The 22970-nt window shown below is 33.7% G+C and overlaps 1 protein-coding gene across 6 annotated transcripts; it reads right to left on the bottom strand.

Moving 5' to 3' along the window:
* Positions 1-2796: 2796 nt before the first annotated feature.
* LOC108749099 lies at positions 2797-22243 on the bottom strand. 6 transcript variants are annotated; one of them, XM_018487619.1, is made up of 19 exons: positions 21814-22243; positions 17884-17979; positions 17243-17511; positions 15089-16932; positions 12398-13481; positions 11967-11987; positions 10563-10787; positions 9958-10141; positions 9463-9726; positions 8526-8884; positions 7733-7976; positions 7320-7373; positions 5613-5918; positions 5154-5540; positions 4712-4973; positions 4396-4602; positions 4148-4297; positions 3639-3745; positions 2797-3400 (listed from the first exon to the last, which is right to left on the bottom strand). In XM_018487619.1, the coding sequence occupies exons 3-19, from the start codon at positions 17497-17499 to the stop codon at positions 3149-3151; spliced, it is 6207 nt and encodes a 2068-aa protein (XP_018343121.1). In that variant the 5' UTR covers positions 17500-17511; positions 17884-17979; positions 21814-22243; the 3' UTR covers positions 2797-3148. The 6 variants fall into 6 exon arrangements, with proteins under 6 accessions (XP_018343121.1, XP_018343122.1, XP_018343125.1 ...); XM_018487620.1 differs by having other exon boundaries at positions 4160-4297; XM_018487623.1 differs by having other exon boundaries at positions 3639-3697; positions 4160-4297.
* Between the last annotated feature and the right edge of the window lie 727 nt (positions 22244-22970).

The raw sequence follows: 22970 nt of genomic DNA, 5'->3' as shown, positions 1-22970 counted from the left end.
TATCAAAGGAGCGTCTATATCTAACACGATAAATCTTCAAACCTCAAGATCTAAACAAAAAAATTCTTAGCTTACAGTTGAGGAAGTATCTCGAAGGGAGGGGAAAAAGCAAAAGATTTCGTTATGGATAATCGAAGTGCAGGAGGATCGTTCCACTGACGTTTCACCGATAGCAACTGATACCATACAATTTTTATAAGAAACACGGACGATTCATTCCCGCAATTCGTTGTGAGTGTAACAACAAAAACAACAAGTGTCGCATCGCGATTGCCAAATAATGCGGATTAATGGAGGACTTCTATAAGGATCTACGATCATAAAAATTCAAAGTTGATGCCTCTTGTAGAGTAACATTATGACACTGTAATCGCTTTCTGTCGCTTCGCGATTCACGGCTCGCACACGCACGCAATGCACACACATACATACATATACATACACATTAATTATCTCACCGGTTACAGTCGTTATTCATCGTATTTCAGTACATATGTATATTTACACGATACGCCCCGAAGTTCAACATTTCTGACTACTCGCGATGAGGCGTTTCGAAATGTTCAAAACGGAGCATAAAAAATTGTTCAACGTTACTATAAATAAGTACGCTCATTCCCACGTCTAGAGTGGGCTTTCTGCTTCCTTTCTCTCTCTTTCTCTCTTTTCTCAACAAAGCGTTTCGCAGCCACTTGCGCGCTCGGAATCCCTTTCGTGCGAAAATCGCAGCTCGGGTTTTATTCTTATCCGATGTGGAATGTTATTAGATCTGTCGCAAAATTTACAGCGACTCGATTCGAGTCGAATCGCGAGTATGGCTCGACGATTGAAGGACTTATCCTCGAATATTTCGCGAGCACTTGATTTTAATTCTGTGGGAAACACAAGGGAGCGGAGAATGCAAATCTCTCAATGTCTGACTCGGTGCGTGAAAGGATTGCCTTGAGCAAATTTGGAGTGAATAAGTATAAATTACGAAGAGATATCTCTTATACAAAGTAATTAGCTGCGAAGTATGGGCTGTCTCTGATCAATTTCATTTCTTCCTCTCGGCTAAATTGATACAGTAGTCTATTGCAACGAAATATTTATTATAGAGAATCTTAAGTGCAGAGAACAAGACGATATGGTATTGATATGAGAAAAATATTCTCAAGTCTATTGCTACTATAAATTACATTTTTTCATATTAATATATTATAAATGTTATTCATATAAAGAATCATTATTCCTTATTATTTAACGTTAGAACATTATTAACATTCGAATTTATATTCAACATCAATTTAAATTAAAAAAAAAAACATCGATTAAACAATATATATTAATATTTAATACTTATTATTAAAAAATATCAATATATTTCATTGATAAACTGTATGTATATTAATTACTATTGATATAAAGTACACGGGGTATAAAAACCTCTTAGTACTTTTAAGCACTCCGGATTTTCGCCCCCTAAACTTTTACAGAATAACCTATTTATTTCTTTCTGATCACAATGCAAAATGCCATAATTATTTAACAAGCAATAAAATTGTTTAGACATTGGCAATTACAAAAGCTTCAACTTAAAAATTTTCAACAGTTTCAAAGTCCATGATAATTGATCAGAGACATACCGTTAACAAGTAATTAATTAGTAATTGACGACGCATTGCTTATATAAAATTGAAGAAGACGACAAAAGAGACGTATGAACGTCTACTTGAAAGATCGATCCTTAATAGAAAAAGCGTCGTAAAACGCAATCGTAGAAATAAATACGGAATAATCCTTATGTAACACTATATAAGTATGTATACTATATAAACGTACATACAATTACAAAAGAGCGTATTTAAATAACATGTTTTATTACACATTTTTCGCGTTCTAAACGACCCATCTAAAATTAAGAGCGACACACGATTTTATTTCTTCGATAAAAGAACAGCATTTATAAAGCGAAAATCGAGCAGCCGCTAATTCATACGCATATTTAGAACGCGAACGTTTAGCTAAATTGCTGTAATCTTTACACGCATTCATACACAACATACACGCACTTACGCTTGCATATACAGACTTTAAATAGTATTAATAACTAAGGAAAAAAAAATACTTAATAGCGATAATATAAGTATGGCGACAACAAGTAAATGCAGAGGCGCAATACATGGGCCTCATTTAAGGAAAGAGATTATGATTGAACGGAAGCGGAGTATCTCGAAGGTAACGCCAGGACATACTGGGTGTACCAAGGAGGTGCAATTTAAGTTACTAGATAGTTATAACAATTCGATTATTATAGCAATTATTTTGAGTTGTTACGTGCCTCCATGCCTATTGAAAAATAATAATTAAAATTAATCATAAAATTAATAGCTATTCGTTTCATCAACATTAATTTAAAAATTCATCAAAAGTTAGCAATAAATTATTAAAACAATAATAATCCTCCCAATTATGATTATGTTCTAGTGATAAGTAATATTAAAATGTTTCATGAAGATTTGCTAATTAATCGTATTATTTCGCGTAATAAAAATATTCATAATTAATACGCATAAGTAATTTTCTTTCAATTAATACTATATACGACTTTAATACTATTATTTCATTAGTAATATTAAGAATTATTTGAAATAATTATATAATTGTGAAGAAATATAAATTATTTCATACTTAAGTAATTTTAATTATTTTAATTTTGTGTTTGCGCGCGCGCCCGGAATCAATTAAATATACTCTAAAGAGTCTAAAGGACAGTAAAAAAAAAAAAAGAAATCCGAAAAGATGGTTGTACGTGTTAATAAAAGTACAATTCAGAAGATATTTATATAAAATTTTTCATTGTTTGATGAATATATGGCATTCCCATTTTTAAATGATTTTTGATTTTTTAGGTGACACCCTGTATGAAATGGACGGCGTCATTTCCAGTTTTACCTATATTTCTTTGGCAAACTTCTTCTCAATCTTCCTTGAAAAATTTGTTTTCTAATTTCTTTTCGATAAATATTCTCGACCTCTCGATGAAGTCCAACGTATTAATTCCTCCCTACCTCTTTCGAGATACCCTGTACACTTCGCGCCCAAAAAAATCCGTATTTAACCTACCGAGTGTCTAACTGATATCAAACGCGTCTAATTTATTCGCGAGCTACTTTTTCCGCGCAGCTTTTTCCGCTTTCCGTCGCATTCGCTCGATTTCCTTACGCTCTTTGCGTTCACGGTCGGCCTGCGCCCTTAATTCTTTCAGTTTGCGCTTCAAATGAGCCTTAGCCTCGCCATAAACCCCTAAGGCTTTCAGCTCCCTTGATTCCAAGCGTAGCAAATTACTTCCGTTGATGCCATTATCCAAAAATTGGGGCGAATAATGCTCTAAACCGATTCCAGTCAGCCATTGACACACCTGGAAAAATATTCTTGCTTTTAGAGAAAAATGAAAGATATTAAAAACAAAAGAAAAAAATCTGTTCGCTTTTTTTTTCGTTATTTTATTAAAGACTGAAAGTACCATAACATTTAGCTCTTAAAATATAAGTTTTCTAATACACAAATAATTATTTTTTTTAAATACATATTTAAAAGGATTTGTGGAAAAAATGAATTTCTTAATTGCACTCTTCTCAGATCAATTGAATACTCACTTGCTCCTTGGACCAATCTGCAACTGGCGCATTCTGCCAGAAGTGGGACTTCTTGTCACCTAAACCAAAGTCGCTTAGGTGAGCGGGCAACCAAACTGTGCTCGAATCTATATTGATAATGCATGCATGATGGAAAGTAAGTATAAGGTGTGAAGAGTCTTGTCTCGCTATTAGTCATCACTCTATCAGAAATTAATCGTTACCTGTATTGTAGATGCTAGTATATTTTATATTTTGTTAATAATTATTTCGTTAAATGTCTCAACTATAAATGTTTTCATCAAAAAAGAATGAAGAAAAATCATGCATTTAAAGCAAATTTAAGCGAGTAAAGCAAAATTGTCCTTAAATAAAGTGCTATTAACTGCGCAGAAGCTAATTAAAAGAAATTGACGGACATCATTTCAAAAATCCTTAACTTCAATTTGAATTTTTAATTATAATTCCTGACCGAGTGATTGAAGCGTTAGTGCTGACACATAAACATCAATATACAACTTATAAAGTACCTGTAATGATACCTTTTAAAGAACTAGGATCAACGCCGGGAGGACTCACAGAACCGCCGGAGGACAAACTTGATGGAGAACTTCCTGGATGATGCCAGGGGGCACTTGCACTACCGATCAAATTTGACGGAGGAATCGATACCTTTTTCACTAAAAACATAATAAGTTTAATTTACAACGAATTGTTTTTATTGAAATTGGCGATAATTCGAACTGTCGACTTTCAATTTCATTTAATTATTATTTACCTCTTTGATTAGCTTCGTTAACAGCTTGCCGTATCTCTTCCACGAGATGATGTGTAACCATAGTTGGATCATTATTATGAGGACTATTGAGATCACTGAAATCTCCAGAGCTCTCCCTTGAGGAGTCGTTTCCGCCAAGCCGCTTTTCCCGTTCAGCCAGAACCTGCTTCAACTGTTCTGCCAATGATGCAGGAGGTCCAGTCAAAGCTACCGAGAAAAATTGTTAATATATCAAAAAATAAGAAAATTATAATCGCATGTATAATAAAATTTGGATAATAACAGTTGACGTATTGAAGCTAACACGTTGACATACTTTTCTGCGATTGGGGCCAACTTTGTTCAGTCATCGCCCTGACTTGTGAACTAATGGTGCTGTGCTGCCGAATCGCGGTAGGATGTATAGGATCCATGTGCGATTTTCCCTTAAGTGAACTGATGGATGAAGTGCTGGAATAGGAACTCAAATTGGACTGCTTCGCTGTTAAGTCATTGGGTGACCTGCTGCTGTCTTGCGAAGTCAATTTTGAGGAGGAATCATCGTCCGTATTGTCACCCGACTCGTCCAATCCGTAATCCTAAAATAAGAATTTTTTATCGTACAACTTCATTAAAAGAAATAAATTTTTAAGCATTAAATTTATTTTTCATTTCTATCATTAATTCTGAAGTTTGTGTTTTAATTTTGGAGCATAATTCGGAACAAGCAATGTATGCTATAATTACAGCTTAAATTGAATTAATGTGAGATGACATACCGAACTACTGTTGCTGAGACCTCCGGATCGCCTGGGTAGCTGACGATTTGCCAAGCCGCCTCTGCTGGCCAGTTCCGCCTTGCTCTTGCCAGCAGAATTATCTAGCAGACGATGGGCTGGGACAGCACGATCTAATTCTTCCTTTACCGGTAGTGGTAGAGGCAGTTTCCTCTCCACAGTAGCAGTCTTATCACCGTCATCCGGGCTACTAAGGTCAGAAGTCTCTGTATCAGAAAGCTGGCAGCTAGTCGATGAAGGTGGCGGTGGCAGTTGTTTGCGAGAAAACTGTGGTGTTACTATCCTAGTAGTGGCATTATCGTATGGTAACCGTACCGGTAGACCAAATCGCCTCTGAGTCTCCGTCAGCTCCACCTCTAACGTGATCACCTAAAATAATCTTTTAAAAATATTTGTTCTCTCTAAAACCAAATATCATCAGTGAAACCCTTCGACACGTACTCTATCCTTGAGACTTTTCACCAATGCGTTGTATTCCGTATCCTTTTCCCGCAACAATTGCTCATAGTACTCGTCCCTGACTGTAACATCCGCACGCAGAACTCTGGCGGCCCTCCTGGCCCTAGCGTATTTCTGTTGCAGAGCTGCGTTCTGCGCCGTCGCCTGCGACAACATCTCTCTAGCCGTTAATAGATCCTGGCGGGCGGTGCCCAATGCTCTTTCCGATTCGTGAAGACGTAATCCCGATTCCCGTAATTTGGCTGCATATTCTTCGCTACCCGCTCCGCTGTTTTCCAATTCTACTAACTGTCCGAAACATGGAGATTATAATAATATTAATTAAGATTAAAAAATACATATGACGTAACATTACAGATAAAGTGTCTTCAAAGCATCAACTTGGGATATATCTAATAGAAAATACAACTTTGAGTAAAAAACTTCAGTAAAAATACGCAATGATCTTTCTTTTAAAAGTTATCGTTAAATAACTAGGGATGCATCGGATATCCAGAAATCACTATTATCCAGGGAGTTATCGGATATCCGATCTTACGTTAAAATTTAATATCATAAAATTGTTGATTCTTTCTTATATAAATCTTCTCCAAATGAGTATGCATACTCATGATGCTAATATCTTATACATTGTTGTAAAATTACAATCTATTTCCCTATAGATTTTTTTTTAGAAGACACTTGGAATCCGGTTGGATATCCAGAAAATGTCGAATGTCCGACTCGAAGAAATTGCCTTCTCGGATATCCGATGTTACGTTTTGCTCGGATATCCGATATCCGGTAATTTTACGATCCGGTGCATCCCTATAAATAACTACGTTCTATAATTTCTTGAATATCGCGCTGTTTATCGTATATGATAATATAATCAATCAAATATTTATGTTTGGCGCAAAAATTAAAAATTAAAGAGTATTTAATGTCGATTGGCATAGGAGAAAAATTATCTGTAAAGATAATGAAAGCATGCAATTATATTAAAGAAAAAAAAACAACCAGTTTCAGGAAAGAGTTTCGAAATGTTGTCAATTTAGTAATATAACAAAGCAATATAGTACAGTAAATATCTGTGTGTGTGTGTGTGTGTGTGTGTGTGTGTGTGTGTTGCAAGGTGTAAAGAGACTGTTTAAAAATATTTAAGTATTTTTTAATAAATTATCATTACAAGCAAAGAACGTTTATGATTTTTATTTATTAGAATTTTCTTCAATGAAATTGCGAGCTAATATCTTTTTATCAAAAGTATCTTTTTATAAAAAAATGCAAGATATATAAAAATATTTGATATATATTATAGATTATTGTATATAAAATATTTATTTTTTTGCATAAAATAATAACATAAAAAATGAATTATAGAAAATGGGAAATTCTTATTACTTATGTACATTAACATACATACAAGCTATAAAAAAATAGATTTGTTTATTTCATGCATTTTAATATTACAATGCAGGCAAAGAGAAAAGCGTGAAAAATTTGTAAAGACAGAAGCATGCTATAGTATAAAAATAAATAAATATTTCTTTTGACCTGTAAAATAGATTATGTATAATATTACATTTTTTGTATTAATATTAATAAATTTTCTATTAAATCAAGCAGTTATAATTATTTGAATAAATCTGATTCGATTATGGTCGATTAGTTAATATTATTAAGTAACTGTCGTAACTGTTACGTTACCTTTGCCTTGAATTTTTCCACTTCCTCGTCCGCTAATGAGAGTTTATACTGACTCTGCAAGCAACCAACGACACGCATAGCGTATAAGCAAAAAAAAAAACAAAAACAAAGAAAATGAAATCAATACACACTGTGCAATTGCGGTGAACTTACATATGTGATACCTGCATTCATAGTTTACACACATACACACGAAAGTATGTACAAATATAGTATATGCCCTATGTATCACGGAAACGTCATTGTTGAACAATGCATTATCTAATGACTATTTACAAAAAAAAATGAGGCTAACTAACACCACACATATAACAGGTGTATAAACATCTGAATGAATAAGATTCTTAAATAAACGAATGAAAAAGGGATACACATTCGAATTATAAAGCGCAGAATATAAATACGCAAAATACCTCTTGCAAAAGCAATCTCAAACTGTCTACATCGCTCTGCGTAGTGTTGTGCGATGAGCCAAGTATAGGAGATCGGCTGCGACTAGAAGGCGACAGGTAGTTCTCAATAGGGCTATGTGCTGGTTCTCCTTCTGAACAGGAGGACATTGCCGGCGAACCAGGGATCCCGCTCATCCCGCTGCCGACGGAGATGTCCTCGCTTCCTCGTTGGCCATCGGGAGACGCATCGGAGAAGTTAAGTTTCCTGGAGAATGTATTTCTTTTTTTAACGTCGATCAAAGTTAATGGTTTAATTATTATAACGCTAAAATTTATTAACATTACAGAAACATTGGTTACAGAAAACCATTAGTTCCCTCAGCACTCCAAGATGCCTCAGGCTCTCATTGGAGTGGCCACAAAGTATCGTCACGGAACTTTTGCGAGCAAGGATAAATCATCATTGGGAACGCAGATGAGACAAATATTTAAATTAAAAGAAGACGGAGTCTTCAAACCGAGTTGAAAAAAATAACAAAATACACAATAATTTCATAATATTATTGAACTCACGTAAAAATATATCAGTTATTGAATTAGTCAAGTAATAATTGTTATAAAAAAACGGATCTTTTATAAAATAAAATATCTAATTTTTAAAAAATAAATTTTACTATTTGCCAGATTGATTTCATATTACATTACAATAAAATTTATCATTATAAAAACAAATAATTATAAATTATAATATTATGATAATATTCGATCTTCGAATATTATTTAAAGATCAAGTTAAGTGAATGTACTATTTTACCTATTGGCAGCGTTCGCTAGTTCCCTTTCTTTGTCCGCCTGGAGACTCTGCCTAATTAGCATTGCCACTTCCGAGTTCTTGGGGTCCCTTTCCCTGCCAATGACAAATCGCACAAGACCGGAAGTGTTCCTCAGTACGCTAGCGGCGTAAGCCTGCGTAACGCCGACCAAACTCTTGCCGTCAACCTCGACGATCTGATCATTCACCTGGATTCGACCCTCGCGCGCGGCCGCACCTTTCTCCGTGATGGTTTTCACAAAAATGCCCAATTTCTCGAGACCAGCGTCCGCACCCACACCCATTCCAATTATACTGAGGCCCAGACCTTCCGGACCCTTCATCAGCTCGACAGGAAATACCTAGGTTTTTTGAAAAGACCAATTTAAATTAAACAAGGATAAAAGACTGTTAATGCACAAAAACAATTGAAATTAAAAAGGGCATGTAAGAATATAAAATTCAATATAATAATCTGAAATATAAAATGTATTATGCTCTGTAATTTATAATTAAAATTATATAAACGATATTTCGGCGTTTAGATTGAGCCATCTTCAGATATAAAAAAAATTCACACACAGTAGTGTTGGTAAAATTTTGATGAAGACAATAATGTGAAAATATATACAAGTATAAGAGGAGGCTAAAGATTAGTATCATAGATTTTTCTTAAGAAGAAATTTTTATTTAAAATAAAAAATTGAAGAAATCCTTAACATCTCAAAATGCCTTTCCTTGAAGCAAAATACTATTATATTTGTGAATAAAGATAAATTAGAAACACAACGAAACGAAGTATTCAAAGACAATAAAAATAAAATCGTGAGACAAAATTGTAGGAATTTAGCGATATTATTTGCCAAAATTTCCAATGTGAGGCTAATATTATTTTTATTTTATAGGATATTAAAAAAAGGAGTGCAATATTCAGAATTACCTCCATTTTTTCGACGCGTTTTTCCAGCTCGTATTCTGCACTGGCCGCCACGGGATCGACATCCTCGTTGCGGCGATCATATTCATTGACAGAATGCGTGGAATAAACACGCATGGGACCGGTGTCGAAGGACACTTTAGAGGTCTTCTTGATGGGCACGGTGGTCGGATAGTCTTCATCGTCTTCGTCAGACTCTGGGATTCCCGCCACTTCCATCCAAAAATGACCGTCCTCGAAATAATGCACGCCATTCTCCACGAGTACCTAATTAATTAAATACCAGAGTTAATGTTGTCGCAAAATCAAAGTGGCAAAAAGATAAAAATTATTAAACTATTAAAAAATTGTTGTGAAAAACTATACACATTTCTTTATTTTGGTAAATCTATATTTCTCTATTCTCTAGTTTTTTTGGTCACAAGTTTTTTATCACTTTCTGATTCATTTGAGCTGAGCAAAAAAGGAGTAAGGTAGTATTTTAATTGTGACAATTACAATTTTTCCTGGAGTTGGAATATAATCGTCCTGTTGCTCGGTTTCAGTATCGTCATTAGTTTCATGAGTGTCGTTTAAGCTGCTGACGGAGCCGAGCAGTCCGCTCTCACTTCCAGTGACCGATCCTATCTGGCTTTCCGTCAACGAATCTATCGTCAAGTCACTGCGAGATCTATGAGACAAACTGAAATAAATAGAGAGTTAACAGATAAATTGACAGACAAGCTAAGAGTGTGTAATTCTCAAAATTTCAGAATAATTCCAAAAGTCGAAAGACCTTAAATCCAGTTGCCCAAGAATTGATAAGAATTGAACTTTTGAATATCTTTATTTCAAATTATAAAAATTCAAGGAACATAATACTTTTTAAATTCTGAAGGAGATCAAAGATTACAAAATTTTCATCCTCCAAAAATCCAGAAAAACAAAATTTAAAAAATATTACAGTTTAAAAATTCAAAAATCCGCCAAAAACAAGTAATATTAAAATCGAAAATTTTACTTAAAATCATTAAAAGAAAAAATAGAGAATAAAAATAAAATTGCAAAAAGACGTAAGGAAAAGACGCGCAACCGAAAAGACATAAAAAAATAAGCTCGTTCACCTATAATCATGAGTAGCACTATTGATAAGACTGGAATCAGGAGCAGACAGGACATCGGACAGCCAGTCGGGCGTGTTGTCCTGGTCGTCCCTATCTTTGTCCTGTCCTTCCTTATCCTTGTCATTAGAAATCCCATCACCTATTATTGCGTCATTGGCACCAGTGGGAGACAGCAGCCTCGCTATCTCCTGCGCTTCCTCGTCCGATAGCAACGCCGAACCTTGTCTAATTTACGTTTCACGAATCATTCACTCTGTTTTACGCACGAATTACGAAATCGCTGATAGCGAATCAATTCTGAGCAGTTAAATGACAAAAGCAGTTATGTCCATTCATTCATGAGACATTCTTCGATATTCCTTATACAGGATGTCTGATAATCGTTCTGACGGAGTTCGTGGACATGTAAAGGGGACTAAACTCAGATGGGAAGTTCTTTACCATTTTGTAATTTCCGCAAAAGTTAACAAGATATTAACTGCTAAAAATTGGTCTTCAATAATTGTTTACTCAAATACTATCAACTTTATAGAAAAACTGCAAGAGATAAAAGGTGTTTATTTTCATCTCATATATATAGAGCTCTAAGAATTTTTTTAGAATTTTTTCAGAATTTTTTAATACTGTATTTTCTCATGTCGATAAAAATAAGAAAAAATTCGTAGAATTCTATGAGAAGAAAATAAACAATTTTTATCTCTTGCAGTTTTTCTGTAAAGTTGATAATATTTGAGTAAAAAATTATTGAAGACCAATTTTCGGCAATGTTTAGCAATTAATATCTTGTTAACTGTTGCGAAAATTGCAAAATGATAAAGGACTTTCCGTCTCAGTTTAGTCCGCTCTACATGTCCACGAACTCCGTCAAAACAATTATCAAACACCCTGTATATATTATTGGATATTAAAGTTAAAAACGTTTTCACAATAAGAATGATCATATAATTCAACAAAGCTTTTCTTCGCGAAAAAAAATGTTTTTTGATTATCTTAATCTTCTCACTAAAAGAATAGCGACTGAATAATAATAAGAGATTAAAAATATATAAATTTTATATAGTATCTTATAAAAAAATTATCTTTTCATTTCTATGAATTATTCTTCTTCACAGAATAATGAAAATGAGCGGAAATGAGAATAATGAATGGATACAATATATATATATATATTTCTTTGATGTTTATTATAAATACTAAAATTACTTATTTTAAATATTAAAAATCAATTAGAAAAAAATATTTTAATAATAAAACTATTAATTTTCTAATAAAAGCTTCTTTTTGTAAGACAAGTTTAGAGTTCTCTTAATGAATTACTCACTAAAATGCCAATATAATATTTTTTAATTGTAAAATAACATATCTGCTTCCATTATTAAATCACAGAATTGCAAATGTACTCACCTAATCTTTTTTTCTAAGATGCTGCATGGACCATGACAATCAGCAGATTTGCATTCAAATAAACACGAACGTATTAGAATCAAAATGAAAGAAAAACAAAGTTATTAATATTAAGCCTCAAATAAAAAGTTACTAAGTTACCAGATTGCAATAAAAGAAATTCATTGTACTATTACAGATACACTATAAAAAATTTGTTGTATTAAAAATGCGAAAGTTATATGGTAAAACTCCTAGAAACATCATCATCCCAAAACTATCGTCTTTTTATTAATATTAATTATTAATTCTCAATATCAATAAAATTAAATATTTAAAAAATAGTGATTCTTCCTTTTTCTCTTTTTCTAAAATTATAGTTTCTATGTATCAAATGCTATCTAATCTCTAATTGATTCTAAAATTCTTTCTCTTAGTCGCTATATATTTACCGAGAACTCAGAAGATTTTCCGCCTCGTCTGGAGTCATAGTATCTGGCGTCACAGGAGTGATATGATTAACACTGTTCTTCGAAGCTGCTTCTGCAATTTCGACAGAATTGTCCTGTACTTCCTTTGCCACACATTCGACATTTGTAACAGTCTTCGTATCACTGGAGTCACTATCTTCGAACTGGCTGCTTTCCGACAATTGCTCGTTGGACTTTTTGCTGGAATGTCTTTGCGAAAGTGTATTAAGTGACACCTGAGAGCTCTGATTGTTGCTCTCTGATAACCGGAGTTTCGCTAGTTCAGCCTTCTGTTTCTCTTGCTCCCACGTCGTTTGAGGCTGGTCTATCTCCTTCTGCAGCCTTCTACTCAAGACACTGTTCACCGCTGCTATACACTCTTTTCTGCTGCTGATTTCGGGCTTGGCCACCTCTGTCACATACTTCTCCTCGTCTTTACTTTCCTTCGTGATGAGCCCAAAACTATTCATTTCCTGACTACGAATCGTTGCTTTGTCTACACTATCTTTGCTTTCGGACTCGACAAAGCTGGAACGCTTGCCAGAGACCTCTTCTCTGTTCTTCGCAATCTTCTCTCTTACGCTGATTTTGATTTGATCATTTTTCGCATTTGAGACAGTTTTCTGACATATTCCATCGCTACCCGCTTTCATTTTTGTCTCCAACATATCTTCCGTAGATGTAGTATTGATTTTCATTGCTTCTGTACTATCGCTGTTCTTGGTCTCCGTGTTTGATTTCGATTGAATTTTACACTCGGTATTACTCTGTGAAACAATTTCTTCATTCTGCTGTAACTTCTTGGCATATGGAGAGGGCACAGGAATCTCCTTATGTTCTAGCGGCGGATACTCCTGATCAGAACTGATGACAGAGGGTGGACGTGGACCCAGACCTGCAGCCTGAAGATCAAGTCGCACATGGGAACGTCGAATGACTGTGGTCGTGTCTGTCTCATTAAACTTGAACTGATCCTTCTCGGAGAGGCTCTCCGTGCCTGAGACGCAGCTTTGATACGTAGCCGGCTTCTCCTGATCCTCCGCTTCCAAGTCATAGCTGTTGCGACCTGAATTTGAAAAATAAATTTATGATATTACAAGTACTGCGCAGTAAGCTGAAATAGCTTATTAAACTAACATAGACGCTGAAGTACCTCCACAATCGATGCAAAGTAATCGCAGGCACATAATTTTATGTCTTTCTGAAGTACGTGGCGCTCCAAGTATAAAAATATTGATACAAAAAATAGTACAGCGTTTCATATATAAACACTAGTCTTGTGTATTTTGTTACAAGAAGATCACACATTCGCACAGAATATACAGCTTTTAAATCAATTTAATTAATTAAACTATGTTTATTTTTTCACCATTATTATTTCTTAGTATACATCTTTTCTTTCTTTTTTTATCTTTTCTGTACTTTTAATTTATGCCTTTAATTATATGATTTTTTAAAGAAATGCGCTGACTCTTATTTCGCCCTTTATTGTTATTTATTTTAATTAAACTATAGCACTTAGTAGGGAATTATTGATTATTTAATGTTATTTAGCATTTAATTTTTTTTTTAAAGTTTATTATCTTATTTATGTTTATATTTAAATAATAAATAATATTATTTAGATTGCAGATTTTTATTGTACGTTTAGATAATTATGCAAAATTTTATGGACATTCTTTGCATTTAATTCCTTAATTTAACTTATTTTTGTCGCGATAAATCACTTATTTTTCGTTTTAATTTTTAAATTTAACTGCAATTTTTTATTAATTTGTTAATTTATAATATAAAAAAATATTTCGATCTAAAAAATTCTATTTGTAAACATGTGCATTTTTTCTCACCAATTTATTAATATATTAAAACTTCCTGATATATATTTATTAACAAATTAACATTTTTATATTTTCCATTTTTGGAAATGTATGTTATATCAATATTTATATACATCAGCAAAGTGTTTCACAAACTTGCTGTTTTCACATTTATAAAAAGCATTATGACTCATTCTGTCTTCAAAGAGGTCACTATAGTGATCAGAACTAATTTCAAACACAACATTGACGATTTTCAAATCCCAAAATTCGAGAGCCCCAGAGACACTTTTGCAAAGTAAACGACAAGGCACGAGCGTTTGGCCGCTGGATAAGCCGCACGGTGATTTCTATAAATAATACCGTGGCACACTAGTAAAAGAGGAGGTGGCAAAGCAAAGGGAAGGAGAAAAGGGGTAAAGCAGAGAGCTGCGTCTGGTGTTTTTACTTTTTGGTATTTTGGCACACTGCCATCTCAACCCACGACAGCGAGAGTCACCTGGTCTCACCGACGTTTCTCAAAAATGTAAAGATTAATTTTTTAAATTAATTATTTATCATAAAGACATTCAATATATTTAAATATATATTAAAATCGATAATTAAAATTATATACACACACACACATACACACACACACACACACAAGTTTTGAAATAATTTTTTAAAAATATGATTTAAGCATTATTTTAATATTATTTAAATTATTATTAATCAAAAGAAACAAAATTATGCAACATCGACAACTTTTATTAATCCTGATAGTCATTGATTCATTTTGATGCATTTTTCCTATTTATAATAAAGTTTTTTAGTTTCATAAGACTAATAACTTTGTAGAAATTTTAGAACTTACCTGTCTGATGTTTCTCCGACATTTCCTTCTCCGCTTTTTCCTCCTTACTATCTTTGGAGGGTGAACTAGGTGAACTCATGCTGGACGAGGCACTGTCGGTGCCTGCGGAAGGCAGACCTAGCTCCGATTCCGGTGATCGCATCAGCTCGGTCCTTTTATCATCTACTACAGTTTCTTTTCTTTTCGCGTTCGGTCTGGCCCAATCGGGTCTTGAATCCGGCCTGGTCACTTCGTTACGCAGCTCGGTCTCCAGAGCCTCCTTCGACGAGGTTTTCAGATCTTTCAAGTCGACAGTCCTCTTCAGAATCTCGTCGTTTTTCGCTAGCCATTCGTTCCTCCACTCGGAAGTTTTCGCTGGCGAATGAATTGGGCTCGGGGGACAATTAAAGTATTCCGGCGCCTCTAGCAGATCGCTCTCCCTCCTCGTGAGGATATTGTCCATCGAGGCACTTCGAGTTGAACTAGAAACCTCATAATTTAGTACAGGCGATGCTTTTGTCTGTTCGGAAAAGTTGCTATTATCATTTATAATGGCAGTTTTAGATTCTGGTATTGCTGAATCTTTTGTGGCTTCTTTCGATTCCTCCATATCCTCCACGACCTCCTCTTTTGAAGACTCTGTTGGTTTAGACACTACAGCTTTGAATGCTGGCGCTTCTTCTGCAGACGAAGAATTTTTCAAGGGCTCTTTCGAATTTTCTGTTGGCCTCAAAATTGCATCTTTGCTGGCTGGAACTACTTCTACTGGTGGGCCTTTTACAGTCTGCATGGTGACATTAGAAGTCTCCTTAGTGTCTTCTACTGATTTTGAAACTACAGCTTTGTTTGTTGGAATTGGTTCTGCAGTCGCGGAGCTTGTCAAGATCTGTATAGTGGATTTAGGAACATCTTTGGCAGCCTCTGTCGACCTCGAAGTCACGATTTTGTTTCCCGTAACTGCCTCTGTGATTGTTGCGCACTTCAAATTCTGTGTCTTGGAAGCCTCCTTGGAATTCTCCGCTGATTTCAAAGTTGCTTTCGCACTATTCTTCTGCACAACGGCGTACTCTGGCAACGGAGCGTCCTGAATCTTGTCGGCGCCGCCAGTCTTATTTTCTTTCGGACTATTCTGAGGTTTCTTTTTCTGCACAACAGCGTACTCCGGAATCGTTGGCGAAATGTCGTCGAATCTCTCCACCGTTGCATACTCCGGACTTTCTAGTAGTTCAGACGAACTGCCGGAGGCAATACTCGCTGGTCGTTCTCTTCTACTGGCTGCAGACGAGTTCCTGATCGGCGGAGGCGGTGGTGGGGGTGAGCGTGCCGAGCAAAAGCTCGCTGATCTGATAGCTGGGCTGGCAGAGTCGCTGGCTGCCGCGCTCGCCGAATTCTGGCACGTATCAACGAACGATGGCGACTGCTGCGCCTGGCTCTGAGCATTCTGGGAGTTCAGAGAAGTTTGGACTAGCGAGTGATTCGGATCGGAATTGTAGCGATTCGGTCTAGTCTTGGAGAAGTGACTAGTCCAATTCCGTTGCTTTTCAATGAGCTCCTTCGAATTTGGTCGGCGTTCTGGTTTTTCCGGTCGCTCCGGACGATCATTCTCTTTGCCTGTACGCTCGACCTTACCCACCCCCGCGCCAGGACGTCGCTCCGGCGCGCAGTGACCATTCTCAAAGTGTCGCTCCGCGTTCAAAGTCGGTACGCTGGCGCTCCACGTACTGAGGTGTTCGCGGCTGCCTGGAGGAGAGGGTGAATGAGGACGAGGTGATCTTGCAGGTGACGTGCATCCGGAACCTGAATTTGCAGAACTGGAGCGAGACCGAAGACCATGCAAGTTGTTCGGTTTTGTAATCCGTTCTACCCTGTAGATTAAACAAGGATGTAAATTAATGTTAAAGTTATTCTAAGAATTATTTATTTTATTCAGGTCCAAACTTTGTTAAGAAAAATTGATAATATAATGTAATAATAATATCTAATATAATTAAAGTAATAAAAAAAATAAATTAATTAACATAATAAATTAATCAAATAATCAATTAAAATAAAGATAAATTTATACAAAATATAATTGAAAAAAATTTAAAAAGTTAATAATTAGTAAATAAAACTGGAGGTAGAAATATAATTTTAAGAGAAATAATATAAATTTCTGTGATTCCAATTGCTTACGGTCTGTTCGATTTGTTTTCCTCGCCAAGTTTCTCGAAGAGGGCTCGCGCATTGTTAAAACGTGCCACATGGCTCTCAGTTCTGACCACTGTTACTTGCGTCGGAGATTCCTTCAGTGGAACAGCTGGCTCCTTAAATCCATCCGAGAGAATATTGTTCGTTCTTAGATTATCCAATTGTGGTTTGGATTGGAAGATGTTTGCAATGGCTGACACTTTGGAGCCACCCACTCGCTTTTTCTCTTCAATCGCTGCCATGTCTGGCACAAGCTTTACATAAGAAAATATATTTAGAATATTTTAAATTCGTAATCTAAAACAATTTTATAACGCAAATTATTTTTTAGTAACAAAAATCATTAATAAATTTTTGAAAGTAATAACATAGAGAATATACATATATGCAATAACATCAGAAATATATAAGATTAATATATTATTAATTATACATATACATACACGCACGCACGCACGCACGCACGCACGCACGCACGCACGCATATAATAAATGTGTGTGTATGTGTAATAATAATACAATACATAAATATATAATAAATAAAAAAATTATATTTTAATATTTGCAACTTCTTAAAAAAAAATTTCAACAAACTGTTTTTAATAATACTTAATAGATTACTTTACCTATGGCTGACGGTAAGTAGTAATATTTATATATAAATGCTAATCATTTAAGTATTTCAGCCCATTGTCTTTCATGCATTTAATCATTGCAGTAACCTGTAAAAAAAATCATTAAATTTATATTAAATTTAATCAGTAATGTTTTTTGAAAATAAAAGATTAAGATATCTCTAAGTATATATATTATAGCAATTTGATATTTTGTAATAAAATGTCGCAATTAATCAAATTTAATAAATTAATCTTAATCAATGAATACAAGATCCTGTTTTGCTTTACTTATTTCTATCTATTTCAGATACTATACTTCGATACCTGCATAAATTTATAAATTAAATTAAACTATAATAAATTAAATAAATATATTAAGTTGTAATACGCAAGTGACAAAAAGAGAAATTATTTTAAAATAGAATTTTACATATTTTTCATATTCTGTAAGTTAAATCTATCTAGAGTTCACGCTTTCGTAGTATATCAAAGAACATACATTTTCTGCTATTGTTGCCTATAGCTATCACACATTAGTACAGTCAATTGGATTTTCTGACCTTTACAGAATTTGAATATTTACCTCTTTTTCTTAAAGAAGTAATACTATATATTTTCCCCTAATTTTACTATTTTTGTAATATATTTAAAAATATTCTACAAGAAAGAATATTAAAATATAAATACAAACATATAAAGATATATTCTTCAAAAACACCAAAATAAAAATTACAAAAACAGAGTAATGCAAAATAATATCTCATGCAGCAATAATAAAAATTAGTTTTATGTAATAAAATTATATGTAATGTATGTACAAAATTATAATTTTTAAACAACAAATATTAATAATAACATAAATTTAAAAATTATTTTGTAATCGTTACAAATATAATTAATTAAAATAAATATAATAATTTATGCTATTATAACTTGCAAATTTATCTTAAAACACTTAAACACCTTTTTGTAATAAACTTTGTGACATTTTTGTTTTATAATTACATTTTTTAAATATATTTTTATGTATAACTGTTATATTTGTATGTATCTGAAAAATGTTAATGAAAACAAAAGCTGAATGACAAGTATGAGATATAATAGGTGGGTCTGCCATGCCTGGGTTTCAACCCTCCTCCCATAGCACACCATGTTGCTGCAATCAATACTTGAATGCTGTCCCTATGGTAGATAGATGCTAAAAGATGCAATTTTGCATTGCTCATATGTTCATGTAATTGTTTGCATGACTATAGACATAATCATGTATATTTGTATTATACTGAATTGTGTTTGATATGAGGGATCATTCACAATGTTTGCTATCTAAGTGTATTTTAGGACATATCTACATACTTCAGATTTGCTATAAATAAACAAACCTATATTTAGATATAAACTCTCTGTATCAGCTATGAATTGTTGATCTTGAAAAATTTAATTCTTCCTTGTTTATTCTTCAACATTGGAATATTAGTAGAAAAAGTTTATTGTTAAATGTTACAGTTCATCACGTGTGTAAAAAAGTTATGTTAAATATTACAGTTTATCGCATGTGTGTCTCTCCACACGTCCAATACTTCGTATCCAAACTTAATTTGATAAATAATCTTATAAAATAATACAATCCATTATATTTACTATATATTATCATCGTTTGTATGTGAACTTCAATATCAGTAAATTGCTTTATGTATTTTAATTTTCATTCAATTAATACATAATTCGATAAAAATGTAATAAAGTTGATAAAATTAATTGAACATAATCAAGAATCCATTACATCAATAATATTACAAAATTCTGTCAAAATTGTAGATAATAGGAAATCAAACGTAATATCTTTATATTAGGCTATACAGAGAATTACTGTAATTAATTAATCAATGAAAAAATAAATGTATATTAGTAAAATTAATTAAATGTAATCTCCAAATTCAGAAATCTCATAAACTTATTTTCCCCAGTAGCTATTGCTTATAAATTATCTTATATAATTTTATTAAGATTGATTTAAATGTCAGTAATAACAAAACACACATTAATAAAAATTAAGATGTAATGAAATTATTAAACGTATTGTATATCCATCAATGCAATATTTAATATTCAATATCGATCTTAATTTAATCTCACGAAGTACAAAGTTCAATATTATTACATAAAATGTCTCGATCACCATTAAATATTAAAAATTTATTATTGGTAAAGCACTTTATTTCAGTATAAATTGAATTAATATTGCAAAAATGATAAAGTTAATGTAATTAAGAGTTCCATAACTTTGCTATACTCTTTCACAATCACAGAGAATATATATCAAACATAATACTTTCATATTTTGCTATACAGAGAATTACTAATTAATTTGTCATCAGTAAAATAAATGACAAATCATAATTTATAATCAGTAAAAATGAAATTAATCAATTAGATATAATCTTCAAATTTAAGAATCTCATGAATTTATAACATTTTTTCACAATTATTAAATATATGTCACACTGTGCATTGAAGATTGAAGAGAGATTGCAAATTGGAGATTAGACTTCAGAACAAAACACATAAAAATTAAAAATTATCTTCTAGTCGAATTCTACTCTCCAATTTCCAATCCTAACTCTTTAATAAACTGTGACACGAACTTTAAGCTTTGCTTATAAATAATCTCATAATAATTTTATCAATTTAAAATATAACTATAATAAAATAAACATTTTAGTAAAATATAATCCCTACATAATTAATTCTGCAGCTTTATAAACAATGTAGCTTTTCTAATGGGTGCCAAATAGTGGAGCAAAAAACTAGTTTTAAAGAACTTATTATTAATTTTAAAATCATTTGAGATAATTTTAATCACATTTTAAAATCATTTGAGATAATTTATAAGCTATGCTTAAAGCCTGTGTCACTACATTAGAGATTGAGGATTGCGAATTGAAGATTAGAGTTGAGCCAATCAGAATAAAAGAAATTAAAAATATTAAAATTAAATGTCAAACATCTGACTGATCAAAGTCTAATCCTCAACCTCCAATATAGCGACCAATATAGGTTTTAGATAATGCTTGTAAATTATATCATGATCTTTATTATTCATTTAAATTAATATAATAATGCTTAATAAATAATATAATTAATATAATAATTAATATAATAATGCTCCTAATATAACAAAACAAGTATTTTGATAAATTAGAGAAATACAATCCCTACCATAATTGATTCAGCAATTTTAGAAATAATGTAGTTTTTCTAGTAGTTGTCAAATAATGCAGGAAAAAAACTCACTTTAAAGTTTAACTTATCAGTAACATTTTAAAAAGTCATTTGAGATAATTTATAAGCGATGCATAAAGCCTGTGTCACTGCATCGGGAAGTGAAAATTGCGAATTGGAGTTGTCAAAATTCAATCAGTGAAACGAACTGTTACTGAAATTTCAATAAAACACTGATTAGAATATTAATAATATCACCGTATAATTAAACAGATAAGACTGCGAATTAAAAAAGTCATTTTTAAATTTAACTATAATTCCTTTAATAAGAGAGATAATTTCCAAAGGTAAAACGAAGCAGATTTCTTAATCGCCACCGGACGTTACTACTTGTGAACAATCCAATTAATAAATTTCACGCCAAGCTTGAGATCGAGATATCGATTTGATTGACGCAGCAAAACAATAATAACAGCAAGCTAAACGTAGCGTAACGTTCGGACTCGCCGGATCCGTAAATATTCACGAAACAAAACATCCTCCCGATATCTCGATCGCCATTACACCCCTCCCATGAGGACCCCATGGAAGTGCCGCTCCACCGAGCTCGCCGGGGTTCGGGGCTTTCACGGGGACGCTGTCAATCGTATCCAGGAGGCGTAAAAACCTCGTCGCCGGTAGCCATACCTCCGCCGCGGAATTAACTTTCGAACTGACCCGGAAGACGATGTCACCATGTGCGCGCAAGCGACGCAAGCATCTTTCTTGAACGCGGCGAGCCGCACGACTTGAAACTTGGAACGACTCCGCTCTGCGGCGTCCTCGGCAGTTTGCTTTACAGTTGTTTTCGCGTCGCGTTCTCACGGCACGACGACGACGATGACGACGCCGACGACGACGACGACGACGGAGAGTAGAAGGGCAGGGTGCTTCGTGTGACGTTAATATGTGCTCACATCCGCCATGTCCATACCGGCGTGCTGGTGCGTCGTCGATCCCGTTCTGCGACACCTAATAATCACCGTTTTACGACACGACATCGTCCCATATCGCGAACTTGGGCAAACTGCCCCGGCCGACGGACACTGCCCGATTCCGACCAATTCCGACTTGGAATAAATTGACAACCGTACGCGAGGTGAATGAAGATGGCTGTCGAAAGTCTAGGGACAGTGATGCCAAGTCTGTTCGAAAGTTATTTCTTATATTGTAATTTTCTCAATATTTTAGGCATAATTTCGATTTTTTTTTGTATTTTTCTCCCCAAAAGTTACTTGGAAATTTTTATAAATTTTTTGTAACTTCAAAACAATTTTTCAGCCAAAAAAAACATCAAATTCAAAGAAAAAATATCTAAGCTTGGCAACACTGCCTAGGGATTTTTATTAGTTTGTATCGTTATCTTCGGGTAGTGTTCTAAAATTAGGCGCGTTCAAGTTGACAAAGAGGCTGGTCTGAGGCTCGATTGTGTATTTTGAAATGAGGTAAAAATTACAAAAAGTGAACAATGATTACTAGATATTGACCAATTAAATTATGAATATTCTAATGAATTTGTTCACTTTTGTAATTTTCACCTTATTTCAAGATACCCAATCGAGATACCCTCTGCTTGCCAAGCAAATAAACTAGAGCAAGTATAATTGGTTGTTACTTATAGATCCAATGAATTATATTCAATTGCTCGGTAAGCATGCTTAAGCTGCTTTGTCGTCTTGAACTCGCCCATTGACTGCCAGTACTGAAAATCTATAATGCATATGATGTAAACTGTAGCTTTTTCAATGCTGCCAATAAATTTCGAACACAGCCGGCGTTTCATGGAGCGGAAATTTACAGCGAAACGGAACAACGCGACCAATCACAATCGCGGA

Source organism: Trachymyrmex septentrionalis, unplaced genomic scaffold (assembly GCF_001594115.1).
Source record: "Trachymyrmex septentrionalis isolate Tsep2-gDNA-1 unplaced genomic scaffold, Tsep1.0 scaffold266, whole genome shotgun sequence".
Lineage (NCBI taxonomy): Eukaryota > Metazoa > Arthropoda > Insecta > Hymenoptera > Formicidae > Trachymyrmex > Trachymyrmex septentrionalis.
Note: the sequence above shows the minus strand (reverse complement) of the source record. Positions and strands in the feature narration are given on the sequence as shown.

Coding starts and splice junctions, on each gene's coding strand:
- LOC108749099 (XM_018487619.1), bottom strand. CDS start 17,499: ATGGCAGCGATTGAAGAGAAAAAGCGAGTGGGTGGCTCCAAAGTGTCA. Junction 4,974..5,153: donor GTCTCAGCAACAGTAGTTCG/GTATGTCATCTC, acceptor TTCTTATTTTAG/GATTACGGATTGGACGAGTC. Junction 4,603..4,711: donor TTGGCCCCAATCGCAGAAAA/GTATGTCAACGT, acceptor TTTTCTCGGTAG/CTTTGACTGGACCTCCTGCA.